The sequence below is a fragment of the Myodes glareolus genome, chromosome 19, assembly GCF_982192425.1.
Source record: "Myodes glareolus chromosome 19, mMyoGla1.1, whole genome shotgun sequence".
In the NCBI taxonomy this organism is placed as follows: domain Eukaryota; kingdom Metazoa; phylum Chordata; class Mammalia; order Rodentia; family Cricetidae; genus Myodes; species Myodes glareolus.
The window spans coordinates 56,936,032-56,959,871 of record NC_142044.1 but is presented as its reverse complement, the minus strand read 5'-3'; the positions used below and the strand labels follow the sequence as shown (position 1 = coordinate 56,959,871).

General features: G+C 39.8%; 1 protein-coding gene across 1 annotated transcript in view; it reads left to right on the top strand.

Annotated features, from left to right (window-relative positions):
- Positions 1-23,840, top strand: part of Adamts20 (ADAM metallopeptidase with thrombospondin type 1 motif 20) — a 129,435-nt gene that overhangs the window by 30,298 nt on the left and 75,297 nt on the right. Inside the window, exons 4-9 of the mRNA XM_048444778.3 lie at positions 2,379-2,614; positions 10,056-10,139; positions 11,070-11,194; positions 12,310-12,350; positions 20,308-20,413; positions 22,093-22,239. Coding sequence (XP_048300735.3) covers positions 2,379-2,614; positions 10,056-10,139; positions 11,070-11,194; positions 12,310-12,350; positions 20,308-20,413; positions 22,093-22,239 — 739 coding nt within the window. The remainder of the gene's footprint in view (positions 1-2,378; positions 2,615-10,055; positions 10,140-11,069; positions 11,195-12,309; positions 12,351-20,307; positions 20,414-22,092; positions 22,240-23,840) is intronic.

Here is a 23,840-nt window from a genome sequence, read left to right as displayed (position 1 = left end):
CTCCCTCTTTTCAACTGAACCCTAGGAACTCAACTTGGCTGTGGGTCACTACAACGCTTCTACCCGTTGCTGGATGAAGGTTCTATGGTGACAATTAAGGTGGTCATTAATCTGATTACAGGGAAGGCCAGTTCAGGCCCCCTCTCCACTATTGCTAGGAATCTTAGCTGGGGTCAACCTTGTGGGTTCCTGGAAGTTTCTCTGGTACCAGGTTAAGATAAGGAGCATGCTTCATTGCTTCCTTTTCAAGGTTTCTGGGTGACCTGGCCCTAATTCTCCAGCTTTATCCTTTTTCCTTTTGCTTCTGGTATTACATTCAAGGACTCATTTCAAGTCAGAAGTCATGAAAATTTTCCCCACATTTTCTTCTAAGAATTCTACAGTTTCTGCATTTCCTTTAGGTCTTTAATTGATTTTTTTGTTCATTTTGTATGTTGAGTGGTCTTGGCTACCTTGCTGAAGATCGCTTGGTAGCATAAGAGAGGGTGCATTTTTGGGGTCCCTACTCTACTCCCTCATTCTCTGCACCTGCTGTGAGGACCCCTGTGACTCAGTGCATGCTGCTGAGTTACTGGGATATAGTCTTACCTGGCGGCTCTTTAAGGAAGTTAGGTCGGTGCTTGGCATTGCCAACTCCCGAATGTTAGCCAGCCTGTTTGATGGAATAAACTAATTTGTTACTTGATTATATTATTATTGAAGCATTTAAAAAAAACCTAAAATGTTATCCTTAACTTTGTGTTTCTGCCCCCTTCTCTGGCGTGGAAGCTTTATAAAGTGCTGTGTATGCCTCACTTCCTAAACATTCTCGATGTGTGTAAATGCTCAGTAAAAGTTTGTTTTCAGTAACCTGGAAACAAATGAGCAAATATATTGAAACATAAACCTTCAGCCTCTCCTGGTAGCCAGAGATTTATACGCAGCAGTTTATCTGGGGTCTTCCTGGGTCAGCAATTGTTCACTGATAATCAGTGGATGAGGAGCTCCAGGGAAAAGAACAGAAGATAACAGGGAACAGTTTTCCTGCCTAAGGAAGCAGCAGTACAAAAGACAGCTGTTGAAGATAATGGAACCAGTGCTGAATGGCTTCTTTCATTGTCTGCTATCGCCATAGGACTCTGTTCATATTTAAATAAAGTGAATCATTTCACATGTGTGTGTGTGTGTGTGTGTGTGTGTGTGTGTGTCTGTTTATAGTGCAACAAAATCTTGTTGAATATTTTTTACTTAAATTCTTTGGTCCAGTTTTCTGTTGAAAATACAACCATTGCCCATCTATTTGAAGAAGTCTGACAGAAGACGAGCATACAAAAGAGAAGGAGGATGTAAAGGAAAAAAGAAACAGTGCACACGGCCATGCTATTCATGAACCTTTTGCATTAGCATATAGGATCAAATATTTAAATGCTGGTTTTTGCATAATACTTAAAATTAGTTCCTTTAATTACAGTAATTAATAGTTTTCTATGGAAGCAAGCAGTGAAAATCCCCAAGTACATCATGTTGTCACTGTTACAAGTATTTTATCGGTAGTTGATTTTCTGTTTTGAGTTGCTGCTGTTGGAACATTTTTTTTGGGGGGGGGGGGTCAGTGTTGCTTTCACATACTGTTTGGTTGTAGTGAGAGCTGGGGCCCAAACTGTTACAGGGCGAGCAGGCCCTTTTGTGTCATCTCACCCGGCTAGCTTACACCCGAAAATATCACACAGAAATTGTATTAATTAAATCACTGCCTGGTCCATTATGTCTAGCCTCTTATTGGCTAACTCTCACATTTTGATTTAAGCCATTTCTAATAATCTGTATAACACCACGAGGTCGTGACTTACTGGGAAAGATTCAGCATGTCTGACCTGGCAGCTCCATGGCAGCTCTCTCTCTGCCCTTCTTCCCAGCATTCAGTTCTATCTACTTTGCCTACATAAGTGCTGCCCTGTCAAAAGGCCAAGGCAGTATCTTTATTCAACCAGGGAAAGCAACCCATAGACAGAATAACCTCCTACATTACTGTAGAATGCTGTTTTCCTTTGTATTCTATAAAATATCATCAGACAAAATGCGACTGCTATGTAATGAGACTAAATCCTAGCAGTGACTTAGGAGCCCATTTGCCTATTGAGGAAAGCAGGAATTTCTTCATCATTATTTCCCACTTATTAATTAATAAATATTTTAAATAATCAGACCTGGTATAATAAAGCTTAGAGTCAACGTTGCTCATATAGCTCTGAAGCTATGAGCATCATAAACCACCTACGAAAAGCAGTGTTCATGCGATGCCACTCAGTGCAAGGACTGTGTTGTGGCTGCTCTATTTTATGCAATATATTAGCCCCATCCAGTTTAATGACTTTCTATTATCTCCTTCTTTCCCGAAGATGAAATGAAGAAACCTGCTTTGCCCTCTCCTAACTTCAGCAACGCGACTGGAGATACTCATGGAAAGAAGGAAATGGCATTCAGATTGGACGGGGAAAGGAGTCAGCTACATTCCAGGAGTAAGCGATTTCTGTCATACCCAAGATACGTGGAAGTTATGGTTACAGCCGATGCTAAGATGGTCCATCATCACGGGCAGAATCTGCAGCACTATGTGCTGACCCTCATGTCAATTGTAAGTACCACAATAGGGTTCTTTTTAAAGATTTCTCTTATGTTTGTTATTTTGTGAGTCTGCCGTATGTGTGTGTGGGTACCCTTAGAGACCAGAAGAGGGAGATCCCTGCAGTGCTCCTGGGCTCCCTGACCTGGATACTGACCTTGTGTCATCTACAAGAGCAGCAAGTATTCTTAAATGCTGAGCCATCCCTCCAGTCCCAACTTAATGGGATTCTTACATCATCTAAAATGGTCCATTTGATGTTTCTCATATATAATTTAAAATTGTTTTTCCAAACTCTAGATGTGAGCAAGGTGTGTTTTCATTAGAGCCGTAACCTCAGCTGTTATTCTGGCAGTTTTTACATTCAACAATCTCACCACCACTCACAGAGAATCCTTGAAGTGTTCTCTATGTGAATGGCTTCTGCCCTCTAGTGACAGAGAATAGCCTTGTGCAATTGATCTTTGAATCTGAATATTAAAACCTCCATCTGTTGTCATGGAGAGAAGAGGCTATGCCTTTTCCTACTACTGCATTCCCTTCCTCAGAAATTTGGCACACTATCTTTGGAGGCAAAGACCCATTGCGAGTGGAGCTGTCTTAGGAGATGTGGGAACTGAGTCTTTGCTTTGGTGTTAGACTCTCTGCTGATAGTGGGGGTTCTGGTATCCATAGGTCTAGTACCATGAAGGTCATGTCAGCTCTCTGCAGGCACGTGCACGCATGCTTGCACATGCATCAGCTCACTATTGTCACCCTTCCCTGAGTGTCCCTGGGTTTAGTCATGTTGTTCGGGAAAATCACCCTATCTCATGCTCCGGTTGTCCAGGTTTCATTGACAAAATACAGTCTGTCACCTGTTTGTGCAGGCTCAGCATCGTTAGGGACACACTTTATGGCTGGAAGTGCCTCCGCATGGATGGACCTGAGGCCTGTGCTGTCACAGACACTTGTCCAAGACACCTCTGTGTAACCTTGCCTGTTTCCTTAGACAGAATTCCCCAGTTAAAGTTACTGTGATTTAAGATCCTAAGATCTCCTCATTTTCCTTTCCTGTGGCACTTTGTCTCAGGTCCCTGCAGATACATCAGGATAGATGTTGCCCAAATATAGTACTCGGTGCAAAGTGGATGCTTATTAAAGTTACTAAAACGATGAACAAGTAGTTAAAGCTTCATTAAAGGGTGACAGATGAGACAGAGCTGAGAAGAGGTACCACTCAAGTTATGAGTGGCGTAGAAGCCACATCTAGGGGAGTGTAAGGCATGTGTGTGTGTGTGTGTGTGTGTGTGTGTGTGTGTGTGTGTGTATTCTCTAGATTTAATCTACAGCTTTCTTAGTCTTTTAATGTCTCACAGTTCGTAACCATTGAATCCTCAGTACAGTAGGACAGGTGGTCACACCAGGGCTTATTAGATTAGGTCAATGTGTTCTATGTCTTTAAAGTCCATTTTCAAAATAGCTCTAAAGATGTGGAGAAGAACTGGCTCCACTGAGTATCCACAGGTATCTCTAGGTGAAGAGGAGTCTAGTGAGTCATACCTAGTTTACCCCAATTTCTTTTTAAATGTTTAATGTTTTTAATTGAAATAAAATTACACCATTCCCCTGCCCTGTCAGTTCTTCCAACTCCTCCAAACAAACTCTCATCCTTCCTATGTTCCCATTCCCAAGTGTATAGCCTCTATTCCTTGATTATATCTGTGTGTTTTTGGGTCTGTGTTGGTATCTGTCTGTGTTTATGTGTGTATGTGTGAGTGTGTGTATGTGTGTGTGTTTGTGTGTCTTTGTGTATGAGTGTGTTTGTGTGTGTTAGGAATTTTTCCTAACGTGAGCTCTCTGCCAAAGCAGAATCCCAATCAAGCCAAATCAAAACAAGCCAAATTAAGAAATATCCAGGTTTAATGGGATTCCTGTGCTCTCAGGTGGCCCCGAGGGGGAACTGCGAGGCTGCAAAGGCAACCACCAGGAAAAGGAAAAGAGGCCTTGTGATCCTCTCTTGGGAGTTCATTTAAATACGCTGTGGGAGTGGTCATGACTTCCCCAGGGAGGGGTCAGGACCTGGCATGCTGGGATTTAGAGTCCAGACCAATACAACTTTTAGGCCTGGAGGCTAGGAGAGATGTGAGGGACTGGGGTCTACATTCATCTTAACAGTGTGTGTGTGTGTGTGTGTGTGTGTGTGTGTGTGTGTGTGTGCACCTGCTTTAAGTCCATTCTTGTTGCTTGTATGTATATGGTTTCAAAGCTGACCACTCTGCCCTGAATAACCAATAAAGATCTCATGCCTGGGAGAAGCTAGTTTTCTTGCTCCCAGTAATCAATAGTTGTGTTCTTGTCTAGGAGTATTCTTGTAGTTCTTCGTCTAGGGGTGGGACCCCACACATTTTTCTCACTTCCACATTAACATGTCCAGTGATATTGCTGTTGTTCTGGTCTTGTTTATACAGCCATTTTTAGGAGAGACCGTTTCACAGCAGCGTTTTTAGCATTCTGGCTCTTACAGTTTTTCTGTCTTTCTTCTGTGTTCTCTGAGTCACAGGTACAGGAGTTGTGTTGTAAATGTATGTACTGAGCTGGGCTGCCCATGACCTGTTGATCTCTGCATTGGGTCCATTTGTGGTTCTCTGTGATGGCTTCTATTGACTGTAAAGAGAGGATTCTTTGATGAAATCTCCAAGCTGTGATTTCGATTTCTTCAATTCATAAGGATGATGAACACGTTTTGAGATATTTGGTAGCCATTTTTCTTTATTCTATTGAGAACTCTCTGTTTAGACCCCTAGACCACTTTTTAATTGGATCAGTTGTTTGCTTGATTCTTTGTTTTTGGGTTCTTTGCATATTCTGGATACTAATCTTCTGTCACATGTATAGCTGGCAAAGATTCTTTCCCATCTATGAACTTCTTTGGCATGATTAATTGTTTCCTTAGCTGTACAGAGAACTTTTGGTTGATTAGATCCCAGTTGTAGATTGTTGATCTAAGTTCTCAGTAAATGGAGTTCTGTTCAGAAAGCCCCTTCCTACACCTGTGCCTTGTTCAGCACTTCCTGTGCTTTCATCCTGCAGTTTTCGTGTTTCCAGTTTCAAATTGAGGTCTTAATCCACTTGGATATAACTTTGCGCAGAATGATAGATATCTCTAATTTCAGTTTTCTTATGTGTATCCAGTTTTTCCTGCACCGTTTGTTAAAGATGCTATGTTTTCTTCAGTGTGTGTTTTCTTTTTCTTTTTCCCCCCATTTGTCAATTAACAAGATGGCTGTAGTTATGGGTATTCATTTTGGACCTAATGTTTATTCTATTGTTCTGAATGTTTTGCTTCTGTACCATACTGCTTGCACTGTTGTTGCTCTATAGTATATCCGGAAGTCTAGAATATATATTTTCTTCAAGTCAGTATATTTTCTTCAAGATTAGTTTATTTATTTGATGTCTTCTCTGGTTCCATATAAATCTTCTGATTTTCCTGGTTTCTGTGAAGGATGTTCTGTGTATTTTTATTGGAAATACACCAAATCTCTACACTGATTTTGGTAGGGTGGCCATTTTCACAATATTAACTCTACTGATTCATGAAGTTGGTATGTCTTTCTATTTTCTAAAGTGTTTTTCAATCTTTTTCTTCAGAGACTTGAAGTTTTCATTGCAGAGGTCTTTTACTGCTTTGGTTAGGTTTATTATAAGGAATCTTATTGCCTTTGATGCTGTTGTAAATGGGAATGTGTCTATGATCTCAAAAGATTATACTCTATGAAGTTGGAAAATATAAAAGGAATAGATTAATTTATTAATTCATCTAAATTACCAGAGTCAAAGCAACCTAAACAAACCTACAACCAAAGAGGAGACAAATAAAAGGCCTTCTAACTAAAAGATGTCTAAGTCCAGATGAGTTCCCAACAGAATTCTGCCAGACTTTCAAGGGTCTACAATTGATCTTTCTTAAACTCTTAAAAATAATAGAAGCAAAAAGAACACTCCAAACTTGCTCTACTAAACCAGTGTTACTTTAGCATCCAAACTTGGTAAAGACACACACACACACACACACACACACACACACACACACACACACGTACATGCACCTCTACCTACAGACTGATATCCTTGATGACCTTGATAAACATAGATACAAAGAATCATCAACAAACACATAGCAAATTGAATACAAGCACAAATAGACAATTATTTATCCTGAAAATTCAGGGTTGGTTTAACATATATAATTCAGTGAAAATAATAAATCATATAAGTGGACTTAAAGACAAGAATCACATCAGCATCTCAAGAGATGCAGAAAAGGCATTTGACTAAATCCAACATGCTCTTGTGATAAAAATGGTAGAGAGAATGGGATGGAGGGAACATTTTCTCAATAAAATAAAGGGTACATGACAAGCACACATCCAACATGATCCTAAATTGACAAAATCTCAAAACAACCCCATTAAAATGAGGAACCAGACAGGACTGCCCACCATCCCTGTGCTTTAACAACGTAGTGCAGGAAGCACAAATTGGAACAATAATGCAGGAGAAGGAAATTAAAGGTATAAATTGTAAGTAAGATAGAATTATCCCTAATTGCAAGTGATATTAGAGACTCCAAAAATTTTGCTAGAAGACTTCTAGATACAGTTGACATTTTCAGAAAAGTGGCAGTGTACAAAATCAACTTACAAAAATCAGTAGATTTTTATGCATCTTAGAAGACAGCAGCTGTGTTTTCAAACACTGCTTATTAATAATGTTTTGATTATAGTAATTTAGGAAGAATCAAAAAATGCAATTTGATTTGAAATATGTCATTTATTAAAAGAAATGTTCAAAGTGATGACAAGAATTTTTGTGTGTGTGTTGAATTCTACCTTTAATTGAGAAAATTGCTAAGTGAATAGGTTTAGATATATCAATTTAGGTAGATAGATATACAAAATTTGACAGAAAATTATTGAATATTATCCATAGTGAACAAGAAATTTTTCCAATAGTTTAACGAGAAGTAATGAGTGTGATCTAATGTATTTGTTAGACTGTAGTATTTCATTACAAAAATAACATAATGGTTTCTAAGTGATCTCAAGCATGTTTAGGGTTAATATTACTGTTGAAGAACATAATTATGGTTTTCTAATGAAATAAGTATGTTAAACAGGTAGAAATCGTCCATTCTTTGCTGTTCTATCTCTTTTCCCCTTGAAGTGACAGCATCAGGCTAGGATGACACTTGCATATGCATTATTAAACAACCCAAAGCGATGGCAGCCAGAGCATTTTCTTAGGCATTTGCTACTTAACGACACAGTCTTTAATGAGCCTTAAATGCCCACTAGATGCCAAAGACCTGCACGCTCCCTTGTGTTTCAGTCAATCCCTCATGTGGCTTGTACACATCGCTCCCACACACCTGGTAACAACCATGGAGGTCATGGAGGTTAGATGGTCAGGAGGGAAGCCTTATTTACTGAAGCATAGTAATATTATTAGAGGTACTCATCAAGTAAAAAGTTTCTCTTACATTAGCTTTATACTGTTTATTTTAATTTTTGTGTTTTCTTTTTTTACTGTTGTTACTCAAGATGGAGAAAATATCAACCACACTACAATAAATGCAAATGCTGCACTTGCATGCTTCGCGTACGGCGCTTTTCCCATGCTGTGACTTGGTGTTTTGTGTAGCCTTAATTCTTTGCACATGTTCTCTCTATATATGGGGGATGCATCATTTCCAATTTGAAACAAAAAGATCTTTCTGAACAAATAAAGAGCAGTGTCTTTTTCAAATAGATTGCTCTGTTGGGATCAGAATTTCATAAGTAACTTTGTAGTTAAGTTGGCCTCTCCTTAAACCATATATGAAATTTTGCTTTCATGTGCTATAGGGGTTGGTTCCCACATGTTTGTAAAGGACTAGGAGATAGTAATGTGCTTCACATTTTGTATCAAATATCTTTTGCCTAGAATTTTCCAAAGGATACAAACAAAAATAGAGCTTAGAACATTTTTCTTGGCTCATTTATTACTAACGATTTATGAAATAATATTTATTACTTCCAGAAACCTGTGAGGTAAGAAGTGTTGATGTCAGGGAGCAAACATTACTTAAAAAGAAATAAAAATACATCTTAATTAGTTCAAGGGAACACTAACATGTGTCATGTTAGAATATAGTATTATAGAAATATGAAATGCTTTCCCATGACTGTGTAGAGCAGGGTGATATGCCAGACTTACCTGGCATTTGTTGTGGCTGCCCACCTAAAACTCCAGGAAAAGTACTAGAACGTGCATGTTCACGTTGGCCTAACTCTGCAGCCCCAGCGATGCATTTGGCTTTAGTTTTGAAGAGATCCTTTGACCTGGGAGGCTTTTGTCAGAGGCCTATTATGCATTCTGTTATAGTGGCTTTGGCCCGTGAGAAGGCCGGTACTGATGAAACTAGCAAACTCTGCTTTTAAAAGTTAGGGATCACATCCTCTTCAACTCTAGCTATCTAAATGTAGCAAAGAATAGATACGGGACATTTTAATTCAGTGAAGAAGTGCTGTAGCACCCTCTGGAACAGTGAACTACCATGGCTTGGACAGTCATTCATGGGCATCAGAAATGATTTCTGCTGCACAGGTGACCCAGTTTACTTACTGGGAAAGAGGCAGAGGCATTGGCTGTGTGAGGTATTTCTGCAGTGCGTGACTCTGTGCTTATAAGAAGAGGCTGTGAGGCTGGGGATGGAGAACATCTTAGCCACAGTCACAGACTGAGCTCAGGCGAAGCCTCACGGAGTTGAGTTCTCCAGCCTGGGAAAACCAAGGCTTAGCTTGTGATGGGATCTCTTCTGTGGTTGATCGTGTGACTAAATGAATCTCTTCCACCCTGGATTGCACAGTACTGAGTGAACCGTCACTGTGTTCACAATTGGAAATAGCTGACACTTTGGGAGGGAAACATGAATAAAACTACAAAAATAGGGTAGGTCATATATTTCAGTAGACTATTATGGTCATATAAATGAATATATTTTGATCTTGAAAGAAGTGAAGCTTTTGCTCTGTCATCCCTAGCAATAATTCCCACACTCATATGCATTTAAACACTCTGATTTTGGTGGAAGTGCAAATTCTATAGATACTGAGTTCTGTTGAGCTGTAGACTGGTATAGGTAGCAAGACAGAGCGCTGGTTCTCAAGTTTAGCTTCCCAAGAGGATTATTTCAGCCTTGTGAATTGGCAAACTTGCCTGCGCATGTTTCAGCCCTAGAGATTCTGATGCAAATGATCACATCAGATGAGATGTAAGGGACGGGAAAGAGCCCAGGCTATGATAATGGTTCTCTGAGCCTCTCATGTGCGCTGCTGCGCAAGAGGATGGGTACTCTAGGTTGGTTCTACTTCACTGCAGAAAAGAAGGTTTTATCCAAAGCATCTAATCTTTTGGTGTCCACTTGCAGGTTGCAGCAATCTACAAGGACTCAAGCATTGGGAACCTTATAAATATAGTGATTGTGAAGTTAGTTGTAATCCACAGTGAGCAGGTAAGAAGCAGGTTGCAGCGAGGCGAGGGCTGTTGGTTGTAGCTGGCTTTTGGTGGGACTAGCTGCAGATCACTGAAGTCTCACTAGAAATGAGATCTTTGAAAACTTACTTGAAACATGTCATTTGAACTGGGTTTTATGATGCCTATTTTTAATCCCAGCACTTGGAATGCAGAGGCAGGCAGGTCTCTGTGAGTTCAAGGCCAGCCTGGTCTAGGGAATCTGACACCCGCCTGCCCCCCTGCAGCACTACTTAATTAGACCTTGTCTCAGAAAGACTCTGGTGGAAATAAAATGGAATGACATTGGTGTTTAATAAAATGAAAAAAATAATGCACATGAATCAACAATTTAAAAATTTCAAAATGAAAACATTTACTCATTCACTTTTATAATCATAATGTTGAAGGATTTAAAATACATTAATTTTGTTTGTTTGTTTGTTTTTTGAGATAAGGTTTCTCTGTGTAGCTTTAGAGCCTGTCCTGGAACTTGCTCTTAAAACAACATTATTATTATTATTATTATTATCATTATTATTATTATTTTTACGGTTAGACTTCTAATCCTGAATATTTGATCATTATGCTACACTGGTATTTATTTATTTGTTTGTTTGTTTATTTATTTTGATTTCTCAAGATAGGGTTTCTCCACATAACAGCTCTAGCTGTCCTGGAACTAGCTCTTATCAACCAGGCTGGCCTTGAACTCACAGAGATTCGCCTGTCTCTGCTTCCCTGCTGCTGGGATTAAAGGCGTGTGCCACCACCACCTGGCTAGATCATGCTAAATATATTTAATTAAAACTAAGAGCAAGGCTGATGTTGCTCCATATAAGCCTGTAAAAATGCACTCTGATAAACTGTGAATTCTAGTGAACGTGGACTGAAACCTTTGCCTTTCACTGAGTTGTTCGTTGCTTTCCAGGAAGGACCAGTCATCAGCTTTAATGCAGCTACCACACTGCGCAACTTTTGTCTATGGCAGCAGACTCAGAATGTGCTGGACGATGCTCACCCTTCCCACCACGACACTGCTGTTCTCATCACTAGGTATGGCTTTTGAAAGCCTCTTGTGCAGAGGGATTCTCTACTCTTTCTGGCATGAGAACTGATACATTTTGGCTATACTGTTTTTTCCCCCCCACGGACACATGAAAGTATTCATGGGAACTCTATTAGAAGGAGAACATTTGACTCTTCTTTGATTGGAATTGTGGCAAATCAGTAGCATGAGTCATGCTACGATCTAAATAAAATACTTTCCTTATCATGTTAGAGACACAATGAGAGCATTAGATGTAATACATGGAGATTGACATGTGTGTAGATCCGAGGGCCAGTTTTACCCATTCCCTCTCACCTGTGTTTCTGTCTGTCATCTTTTATCATCCGTGTGTCAGTCCCTGGTTTTGATTCTTAGGGATTGCCATATTCATCAGGCTTCCCTCGCTGAGAACAACTCCCACTGTCACAAAACCATTTCCTCCTTCCGAACACCATAATTCAGGGCTAACTCACACCTCGTTTCAATGCCACGGTACAGGGATGTATAATATTTGATGTTTGTTTAGATAGTTTGCTAATGAAATCCTTCACATTGGGGCCAATCTCAAGGAAAGGTGAGCTTTCCAGAACCTTGAAATAAAAGTCTATTTTATCACTTTTTAAACAAAAGCAGGATTTTCTTAACTTCTCCATGCATCTTAGCCTATGGTTCTGGCCTGCATTGTGACTGAAATCAAGAGCAGAGGTTCACAGTGAAGGATTTAAGATCGGAGGGAGAGAGAGCATTGAGAAGAGATATGTGAAAGAGATGTGGTTGGGGTGGGCAGGGCCACTGTCCAGCTACGGGGCCAGAATCTCAGGAATTCGGGGGCAGAAAGTAGCATCTGACTTCTGAAAGCACACACATTTTTACACAGCCACTGTTATCAGCATGGGCAGACTGTGTGGCTGTGAACGCAGCTTCATCTTCACAGTGCGGGCTTACAGAGCGTCTGCTTCCCAGTGAGGCATCAAACTAACTCCAAATCCTTCACATGTGCACTGACAGGGGTGGGGCCCGAGTAGCGATAGTCTGGGCAGGGTTAAAACTTTAATTTTGTGTTGACTCACTGCAACCATATTGTCTGAAAATGTTTCCAAATACGATCTTTTATTTCAAGGGAAGACATTTGTGGAGCTAAAGAGAAATGTGACACGTTAGGTAAGTTCTTTCATCAATTAAATTTAGCTTATTGATTATTTAGTGAACTATTTAAAATTGCATTTAAAGTTTCCTTGTTTCATTTGAATGATTTTGATGTGTGGTCTTGGTAAGTAACTGTCTCTTACTTCTTTGATTCTGCCTTTGAATTTTGTAGAATAGCAAGAACTAATATTTAGTTGTTACTAAATACCAAGTGCTGTGCATGGCATGGTACTTAATGTGCTTCTGTGTGTGGGAGATAATACACAGTAACCCATAAACCATCTTGAAGACTGTAAGGTAGAGCCGTGAACCTGCCACCAGGTCCAAATATGTCAGCCAGAACTTGGTTTCTCTTATAGCAGACCTGTGTCCAGTTCTCTTTGTCTCCACCTTTCCTGATGAGGTGACCAATGCCAAGAATTTTCGCCTTGTCAATTTCTTCAAACTTTTGAAATGCAACATTACCTATATAATGCTTCTCTAAACATGACAGTGTTTACTTTCTTCATTTTTAACTTTGTAGCTGTGGTTATGCCTTTCCGCTTCTGCATAACATTTCATGCACACACTTAGACCAAAGTCCTGTTAGTAAAGTGGAACTGATGATTTTTCTGTTGAGTTCCTGGGTTGTTCATTGTGTTGCTGAGGGTGAGCATCCCTCATATAAAATGCTAACTTTTGAGGGTCGATGTGTCATTTAAGAAGTTTCAGATCCTCAAGAGTTTTGAAGATTGGACTTCTGTTACATTCTATGTAAATATCCCCAAATTTGAAAACCTCTGAAACTGAAGCAATGTGGTCCAACTAGTTCAAATGACATATAAATCATTTTTAAATGCTCTCATCAAGCACATTCAGATGCTTGGCCTTAGGAGATGTAAGCATCTCTTGGGTTCTTCCCTTATGAATAGAGGTTACCTTCAGATTTCTCAGCCTTTGCCAATCCAAAAAGAATAAATTTTTTAGTTTGCTGATTGCTAAAAAGTTTGAACATGTTTTTCTGTATCTACCAGCCCTTGACACTTTTCTGCAGGAATGAAGTAACTGGAGGTCACACCACAACCTTCTGCTCTAGCGTTGTTTCCTGTAACCACTTTCAAACAGTCGTTATTACTACTGCACATCAGACCCTTTGCGGGTTTTAAGACTTGTGAATATCTGACTGCTCTGTGCTTTGTTTTAGGGCATATGTGTGAGAACATGATTTTACTGAATTTATGAACCCCCTTAATCCTTCTGTGACCCAATGTTTAAACACATTATTGTGTCTTAAAAATAAATACTTAAAATTTAATTCTCTTGTGTTTAAGTCACTAATATATAGAAGTATGTATAGTTTTTTATATTTTTTTTTCTATTTGGAAACTACCTGATAAGTAATTGTCCTCTTTTCTTTAGGAACCACAAATTCCATCTTAGGACCCATAATGCCCAGTTTTCCTTAGAATCCACAATCCCCTCTTTTCCTTAGTACCCACAATGTCCTGTTAAATCTCCACACCTCTTTAACTGCGTATTGTGCTTCCCTTTTATCATTCTACCTGTCTGACTCACACAGCTCAATGACGTTTTCACTGCTATTCTCTATAACCTTTAATAATTGATAAAACATATGCCTCTACCTTATTTTTATTATTACTGCTTTTAAATTCATATTTTTTTATTTTTTGAGATTATAATTATATCAGTCTCCCTTCCTTTTCCTCCCTTCAACACCCCCCATGCAAGTCCCCTTGCTCTCTCAAATTCATGCCTTCTGTTTCTTTAACTGTGGTTGCACACACACACACACACACACACACACACACACACACACACACACACAAACACCCTGTTCATTCTGTATGATGTCACAGAAGTTTATGTAATCCCAGGGCTGATCACTTGGTAGATAACCTGAGTGCTCTTTCCTGTGGGAGACCATTTCTTCCACTCTCAGAATCCCCCAATTGCCTGTAGTTCTTTGTATAAAATTGAGACCCTGTGAGTTTTCCCGTTTCTATATTAGTATATTAGCATATTGGTCATTATGCAGATCTTTTTTTGGTAACCATGTTGATGAGACTTCATGGATATGGCCTCTGACATTTTGGGGGAGACACAATCTCACAGTAAACTTCCTATTTCCCTGACTCTTCCGATCTTTCTACCCCTCTTCCACAATGACCTTGGAACCTTAGGTGCATAAACTGACTGTTTATGTATTAGTGGAACTGGGCACCACATGGCCATTTGTTCTGTGTGCATTGATCAGTTTAGGGTTTCTGTAATGGTCCCTGTCTGTTGCAAAGAGAAGTTTCTTTGATGAGGGGGTGAGACTTACACTCTTTGGGTAAAAGAACAAATATTTATAGTATAGTTAGGAATTATGTCGATTTAGTTAAGTGGTGGCTAGGTGTCCATTACCAGACATACATCATTTCCCCCTTGTTGAGTGAACCTAAGGTTCAATATGGGACTGCTGGTTACCGCCAAGGTAACCACTATGAACACACTATTGCACACTTAGGGTCTCGTGTCATTCTGGTTGTCATGGTTCTTATGCTTCATAGCTGGGTAGGACTATTGCTTGCTTCTCTGCCTTGGAAACTTATATGGTGCCTACCTGTACCGAGAAAGCTACTCCTCAGGCAGAGGCTCTCAGGTCACATCCAGCTGGGGTCTTTAAGGTCCTGTGTCTGAAGAGCATCTGTTCAGTTAGAGTTATCTTGCACTTCTGGGGGGCAACCAAGGGCAACAGCAATAGCTTATTATATTTTGGGGGTCTCTTGGACAACCCTGAACAACAGCAAAAAAGAGCTTTCTCATGCCGGGTGTTGGATTTTTTGTTAGATTGTCTATGACTCTTGGGGAGGGCACTGTCAGTTCAGATGAGAAAATTTCACTTGAAGTACATATGTGTATGTATATGTACACACACATAGAAGTATTATATGTAGGTTGAGCAATGTGATTCTTTTTTTTTAGTAATTTTATTAAATTATAAAAGTTTCCATTTCCGCCCCTCCTCCCACCACCCTCCCACTCCCCCCACTCCCTCTCCTCCTCCCTCTCCATCCCTAAGAGCAGTCAGGGTTTCCTGCCCAGTGGGAAGTTCAAGTTCCTCCCCCCTCCCTCCAGGTCCAGGAAGGTGAGTGTCCGGACGGACTTGATCTGCAAAATCCAGTATATGCAGAGGAATTCTTTATGACTCTTTTTAGACATCCTTACTGTTATTCTATGTTGCAAATGGAGTGGCGGGCTGCGTTCCCACCACTTGGCTAGCTTTCCCGAAATAATTACATGGAAACTGTATTCATTCAAATACTGCCTGGCCCATTGTCTTCAGCCCCTTATTGGCTAACTCTCACATATTAATTAACCCATTTCTAATAATCTATATAGCACCACGAGGTGGTGGCTTACTGGGAGGATTCTAACCCACATCTATCTTGGGCAAGAGAAGCATGGTGACTGCCTGACTCTGCTTTCTTTCTCCCAGCATTCTGTTTTGTCTACTCCACCCACCTATGTTCTGACCTATCAGTCCAAGCAGTTTCTTTATTAATTAACCAATGAAAGCAACAGAAATACAAGAAGACCCAACTACATCATTTCCCCTTTTTCTGTTTAAACAAAAAAGAAAGTCTTTCATTTTAACATAGTAAAATTACATATAACAAAGCAGTTATCAAGCAAGAATTACAGCTACAATATTTATATCTACTTTATCTTTTATCATAACTAAGGAAAACTATAACTATAACTAACCATTCTTCAGCTCCATCAAAGACTCCAGAAGGTTATATTACCTAAGTAAACAACTCTAGAAATGACAGAGACATCTCGCTGCCTGGACAGTCACCCAAAGTTCCTCTGTACCGTTGGGGCATCCATCTTTAGCCTTCAGGACCATAGTATCCAGCAGACGTTTCCATGAAGCAGGAGCTTTTAAAGGCAGTTTAGTCACTATCTGCTGTGTTCTGCAGAATGTCTCACAGACTCTTTTTTTTATAGGTAAATTCTTTTTTTTAAAGATTTATTTATTTATTAGATATACAATGGTCTGCCTGCATGTATCCCTGCAGACAGAAGTTGGCACCAGATCTTATTACTGGTGGTTGTGAGCCACATATGGTTGCTGGGAATTGAACTCAGGACCTCTAGAAGAGCAGTCAATGCTCTTAACCACTGAGCCATCTCTCCAGCCCCCTCACAGACTCTTTCATGAATCAGGAACCCCTTTAGGCAAGTTCAGCAGTCATCTCTCTGCAGGTTCTTTATGTCCAGTTTATGCATCAGTCCAGGCAAGAGCAGTTTCTTGCCCAAATGGCTAACAAACTCCATAAGGAGCCTCTTCGATACCCATCTTCCTCTTGAAGTAGCTGGTGCTGCCAGGAGCAGGTGTGTCTCATTGTCATGAAAACCCTAAGTTATTAAAACATTAAATGCCATATTCTGTAGTCTTTGAAAGATATGAAGAATTCCTATCTTACTGAAATATATCTATACACATCTAGAAAATCTAACTAACATGACTACAAGCTTGACTATTATCGATGATTATCCATTAACAACCTATATTTCCTAATTATACATTACATTTTTAAATGAACTACACAATCATAATACCTTAATCAAGATCAGAAATACATATAACAAAATTGACCTTAAATCTGGACCAATGCAAATTATTCATATCTATATCAATTTTACCCTCTCTCCTCCCTCTTCTATAACTATCTACCTCTCCCCTCCTTAATCAAAGCCCATCCTCCTGTTTATCCCTTTACTTTGGCTATTCTTGGTCCTTTGTTCATTCAAAAAAATTAAAACCATTATGTGATGTTCTCATATTAAAATTTTCATTTAGGTAGAACTATTTGAATGCTTTGCAATTATATATATATATATATATATATATATATATATATATATATAATTTATATGTTTATATCATGTCCGTCTACACAGTGGCTATTTCAACTTTCTCTTTTTGGGGAGTCACTAGATACGTCTTTCTCTCCAATTCTGCAGTGCCCAACCAGGGGCACTAGCTAACTTTCTTTAAGGCTCTCTCTTAAGTCAAGGATGTGGAGATCAGTTTGCCTTCGTGCAGCTGATCCTATGTATTTTCTATTGCTTTATTTCTGTCATTGTGTAAACCTTGCACATCAGACATCATTATTTTACATCCATTTCAAGAGTTTGTATCCATATTTATCCAGTTTTCATCACTTCTTTTACCTCAGACCGTGTGTGTGTGTGTGTGTCTGTGTGTGTGATGTGTGATGTATGATTATGAGTGACATGAGTGTATGGGAGTATTGGGCCCCAACACTTTCCCCTTGAGATAGTATCTACCATTGAACCTGAAGTAGCCAACAAGTCCCAGTAATCCTCTTGTCTCTGACCCCCACAGTGCTAGGGTTACAGGTGCACATGCCTTCAAAGGTGTTTGTGATGGTTTATTTAGAGTGGGTGCTGGGGGCTTAAACTCAGGTCCTCATGCTTGGACAGCAAGCATTTTTGCCCAAGATTGCATCTACCCACATCCAAAACTCATTCTTGATATCATTTTCCTTTCTCCCTGTCCCCAGATTACAGCCTGTAAAATGTTTTTAGTGGAGGTATTGGTGGCAAAATAATCTTTCTTGACTTTTTTTATATTTCCATTTTGAAATCTATTTGAGTCTCTGTATTTAAGTTGACATCTTCTCTGTGTTTATATTATTATTTTATTTTCTGACTTTCGTTGCTTAGAATTATACTCTTTAGTTGTAAGTCTTTTTAGATTTATTTTTATGTTACGTGTATGAATATTTCGCCTGCATGTATTCTGTGTACCACATACTTTCTTGGTGCCCACAGAGGTCAGAACAGGGCTTTAGATCCCCTGGAACTGAAGTTACAGGTGTCTGTGAGCTGCTCTGTGGGGCCTGGAATCAAACTCAAGTCCTCTGCAAGAGCAACAGGTGCTATAAACCATTCAGTCATCACTCCAGACCCAGCTGTAAGAATTTTGATGTGTGTGTATATGTATAAAATTTATGTGTATCAGTGTTTTTCCTGCATGTATGTCTGTGCACCACACACATACCTGGTACCCATAGGGATCAGATGATGGTGTTGCATTCCCTGGAACTGGAGGTATAGATGATTGTAACCCACTCTATAGGTGCTAGGAATTGAACCAAAGTCCTTTGGAAGAGCAGTGCTTTTGACTGCTGAGCCAGTGCTTGAATTTGTGTCATTTATCCTAACACAAGGGACCTTGATAAAATTGGGGCTCATGCTCCCTTCCGTCTTGGGTACCTTTGAGAGATCTCAGCATCAGCTTGTGTGAATCTAGGCACAAGGTGCCTGCTGGCTGCTTGGTACGACAGTGCTAACCATTTGCATCAGATTTTGTTGCTATGCATTTGCGGTCTGACAGGGCAATTTTATGGCCGATCATATAAAACATAAAGGCTTGCAAGTAAAGCATTCATTTTAGAATGTGCATTTTGGAAGATCGCACATAAATTCAGGAGGTAAGGGAGTCAGTATTGCATTCTAAATCTCAGCTCTGTGGGAACTCAGCTGTTGGTAGCTTGATATTGCTGATGAGGGCTGGGATGAGGAAGAGCATTCATAAGAAGTGTCTTCACCGTTCACCTGTTTTGACAAAGTAGAAATGCATTATAGAGTATATTATATATATACATATATTTGTATTATAGAATACATTATGAATTAATTAAAAGCTTGCATGTGGAAGCTTGGATTTTAAACTTTAGGATTTCTCTGTCATATTGATTCTAAAGAAAGGTCTTTTGGGGAAGACGTTACCCAAGCAAGGCCTCTTGGCAAGAGATTCACAAAGAGGGTAAGTCTTTCCTCGGCTAAAGAACACCTCAGACTTAGATTTCTGGTTTAGCATTCATTTCTTTAAATGCACAACACAACTTTTTGATGGTTTGCAATCTACCTCTATGCCAGGATGACGCTCAGGTTGTTAGCTCTTGTGAGTAAAGGGTTGCCTAGGAGGACGAGTGAACCCGGTGACCGATGGAGTCCTGCTTCTTCAGTACTAATTCTTAATTATGCCTTGAGAAGTTAGGTTGCATCCATAAGCCAGCTCTTGTGAAAAGAATCCTCACAGGCACGTAGACAGATTTACAAGTAAATGTTAGGGGGTGGGATTAGAAGAAGCTATAGTATTAATATTTTATTTAAAAACCTCAAATTGAACTTCAGTGATGATGATGGAGTTGGGATGGTTATAATGGATTATCATGAAATTTCTCACTCTCTCAGCTTGGAGGACTCTTTATAAGCTGGAATTGTCACTGTTGTTGATGTCCCGCTAGGTCTCACCACTTCTGCCTTTCCACAGCGTGTTTGCTTGCCTGTCACTCTTTGTATGGGAGAGAGAAGATTTTGCTCTTCCCATTGCCCAAACAGTCACGGATTACCAAGTGATCGCAACAACCCGTCTATCCAAGCCACGCCTTGTTGTAGCTGGCATATATTAAATGGCAAACACCATGTCAGACACTTACACTTTACTCGTGTGATTGTGTGGTGCTTGGATACCTGTCTATTCCAAACTTTACCATAGCTCTTGATTTCTTCTTGATTGTTCTAGTGGGTGGAACTCTGCCTGTTGTATTACCCACACTAGACATTCTGCTTTCCCTTTCCTATGTTTGCAGAAGAATATTTGCTCATCCTATTTTTTGAATGAGAGAATCCAAAAGTTTACAAAACAACAACAAAAAAAACACAGAAATATCAAAACAAAACAAAACAAAATCTCAATGCAATCTATTCAGTCTGTTTTTTCATCTTTTGGCTTTAAATATTTAATATTTAAGTATTCACTGTTATTACTCAGTTCTGCATTTATTTTCAAGTCACAAGGCCCCCACTAGTGCCTTATATTTAGTTTCACATTGTGACTTTGGTGGCGCTTCCCCTTTGATGAGGTATGTGTGTGTCATCTTTGTAGGTTTAGCGGAGTTGGGCACCCTGTGTGACCCCCTGAGGAGCTGCTCCATCAGTGAGGAGAATGGCCTGAGCGCTGCCTTCACCATCGCCCATGAGCTCGGGCACGTGTGAGTACCTTTCCTTACCTGAAGAGTGTGCCTTCCACTTGCAGCCATGCAGCCACGAGCACCTGCATTCCTTCATCAAATGGTGCAGTGTGCTTTTCATCCCTGATCCTTGAAAGGCTAGCTTTGTGGGTCTTATTTGTGATCTGTGCTAGGTCAGATGGCTGCACAGACCAGCAGACTAGTCAAAGATCTAGAACATGGGATTGTTTTTATTCACCTACTATACTGGCTTACATGATAAGCACCCCGGCCTTTATTCCTCGTTATCCTACACATAACCAGGTACCACCCTCTGCCGCTATCTGGGAGTGCCTGCAAGGACTCCTAGTTCACAACTCCAACAATACTTGAAAGACCAACTTGAATCTTGCTCTTATTGCTCAGAGCCCTAGCATGGGATACAGGCCCATGGGGTTTCTTATTCATGAAATGATACTCTTTAGAGCATTCCCACAACTCTTTAGAGTTCTCTTGTTCTTGTTTTATAAAAACCCGGTCAGGGTTCTGTGCTCTATGTACAGAGGCCGTGATTTCCCATGACATGCTCAGTGCCCCCATGAAAAGCTCGGAAGGCCTAGCAATCATCTTCTGAGAAATAATTCCTAAAGTAGCCGCAGCGTAGGTTGTTACGTTCCTTGTTTATTGCTAGTAAGACGTTGAGGCTAGAGGTGCCCTGAGTTCGACCATTTTTCTTTCCTGGCCATTGCTTTAGAATATCTGCAAACAGTAATTTGAAATGGGATAACTTAATTAGCAGGTTCTGCTTCAGTTCCCCTTTATTGCCTAGCTCCTGGTCACCAACATTTGTATATAAAGGGGGACAGGGGCATGCGGGGATGAGGAGAGATCTACAGATTGCTGAGAAATTGCAGTGGTACCTCAGAAACACTTTTTCTGGTTTTCAAACCTGCTAATTAGTACACTATGAGGAAGAATTGAAAGCTGCCAACCAGTACACAGTGCAGGGAGTATTGGAAGCTGCTAACCAGTACATTATGCGGAGAATGTTGTGTTCGTTCAACAGCGGCTTTCTCTCTGAGGAACCTCGGTGTTTCTCAGATGTGGATGAATAGTAAGGGTGATTTCCTTCCATATCTGAGTCCATGAAGTCCAGCATGCGCTCTGACCTGCTAATTCTTTACTCTGCTTTCACTGTCAATATTTGGGTGCTCTCGGGGCACGTTTTAATTCTAGTCTGTTGATTGTCACTGGCAGGTCAGAAGCCCCAGGCTTCTGCTGATATCTGGTTAATATATAGAATGGCACTGAGCTGGAGATTAAATTCTTTGCATACTGCAGCACCAGTCAAGGGTCTAGAATGTAGTGTGTTGACATCTTGCCTAACTTGTGCACAGCATCTTCTAGATGTCCAGGTTGAAACATGCAGGCATTTTAATGAGAATCTTATATCCATATGATGATGAGACAAATTCCAAATATTTTTATTGTTTAGACTTTGATGACAAATAAGCAAGATAAAAAATAATCAAAAATAGAATCTAGTATTTCTCAGAAACTATGGCTCCGAATGTGAAATTTCACCTTATGTAAAGACTCAGAGTACAGAACCCAAAATAACTAGAATTATTTTTACACTGTACAATTGTAGAAATACAAGGGAATTGTTACTAATGTTGTATCCATTTTTGATAGCCTTAAGTGCTTGTTTTCATTTTCAGGTTTAATGTTCCACATGATGACAGTTATAAATGTAAAGAAGCTGGGATTAAACATCAGTATCATGTAATGGCCCCAACCCTTAATTACCACACGAGTCCTTGGACCTGGTCAGCTTGTAGTCAGAAGCACATCACAGAGTTTCTGGAGTAAGTCTGGATTCCTCTTCCTTTAGTTGATAAGTAACCACTTTCTCATCATCAGATTTCAAGTTGCTTGTTCTTTTAGAGTGGTTCAAGAAAAGGATTAGTTTTTCATTATTAATATTCAAATAAATGCTTAAAAATATTGCTCAGTGGATAAAGTCACTTGCCTGATGACCACAGTTCAGTTCTTGGAACTTCACAGTGGAGAAAAAACACATCAAGCGAATTGCCCTCTTGACCCCAACATGCGTGTGTCCTCTTGACCCCAATATGCATGCTGAGGCATGTGTACCCCCAACACCGTAAATGAATGCATGAAGAATTTACAAAACAAGGATATATATGTATGAAATTTTACATATGCATATATAAATTTTACTTGAGAACTTTTTATTATAGTTCAGTCATATAGGCACATGTCTTGCTTTTTTATTTGGACTTTGTTTTGTCTTGAAAACCATTTATGCAGTGATTTAGTGGTCATCAGACCATCTTCATGCATCCTTTGTTTTTCCAGATGTTACTAAGTAAAGTAATATTTTGAGAGGTGTTTGAGTGGCAGAAGTTTAAGGAGACCCTTCAAGATGGGAATAGCTGAAATCAAAAGAAATTTGCTTCTGCGGCCCCAGAGATGGAGCCTGTAACCCAATGTGTTCTTTCAAGGCTCTTTGTAGGTTTGAAAAGGGGCAGGTCTGGGCTTCCCAGCCTTATGTCTTTACCTTCTGCCACTTTTCTTTGCTTTTCAGTTTCTTTCATCCAAATTGTGTGTCCAATGTGGTCACTAAGATTTCCCAAGCTCCTTCCATAAAATATTTGTGCACAAATTCTTCTCAATGCCTTTAATAGTTTATATTCTCATCTTAGCATCGCTAGTATTGCCGTTACCTCTCTTGATGGAAATGGTGGAAAAAAAACAGAACCATGCTTTAGAGTAGGTACTCCATAAATCGCCATCCTACATTTGGCCCGTCATTGGCCAAAGCATCATCGAGCAGCGTGTGGACTGTATTCTAATAGCAAACTATGAGATATATATCACCCTTCTCAATGTATGGAAGATGAGACCTGACTTGGGTAGGTTGAAGAATTTGTTCACAACCATAATTCCTGGGTTATGAAGGAACTTAAATGTAGCAAGCACCTGGAGCCAGGGAGCTAACTCCTTTATTACTCCCCGAATAGCCCCTCAAAGTAGGGAAAGCATGAACATTTTAAAATGCCTTTTTTTTTTGCTGTTTATATCAAGGAACATAATGCACTTTATTTTTACATTTTGACAGTTTGAATAATGCATTTGATGCTAATGGGTACTAAAAGTGTGACATTAATTACATTATGGTAACTTGTCATTAAGCAGTTCCTGTTCACCATGCTGGGGATGGAGTCCAGGTTCTTATACATATGGGGGTTGATGCTCTACCACTGAGCTCTGTTCCCAGCCCACCCCTCATGCCACTATAACTTCTGTGGCTATGGCTGGGGATCCAGTGCAAAACAGGCACAGTTAAACTCTGCAAACTGATGATGTCATTATGTGTAAGAATTTTGCTTTGCTGGTGTGGCTATATTTGGTTTTTAAATAACAGTAAGATGTGGACATTGTC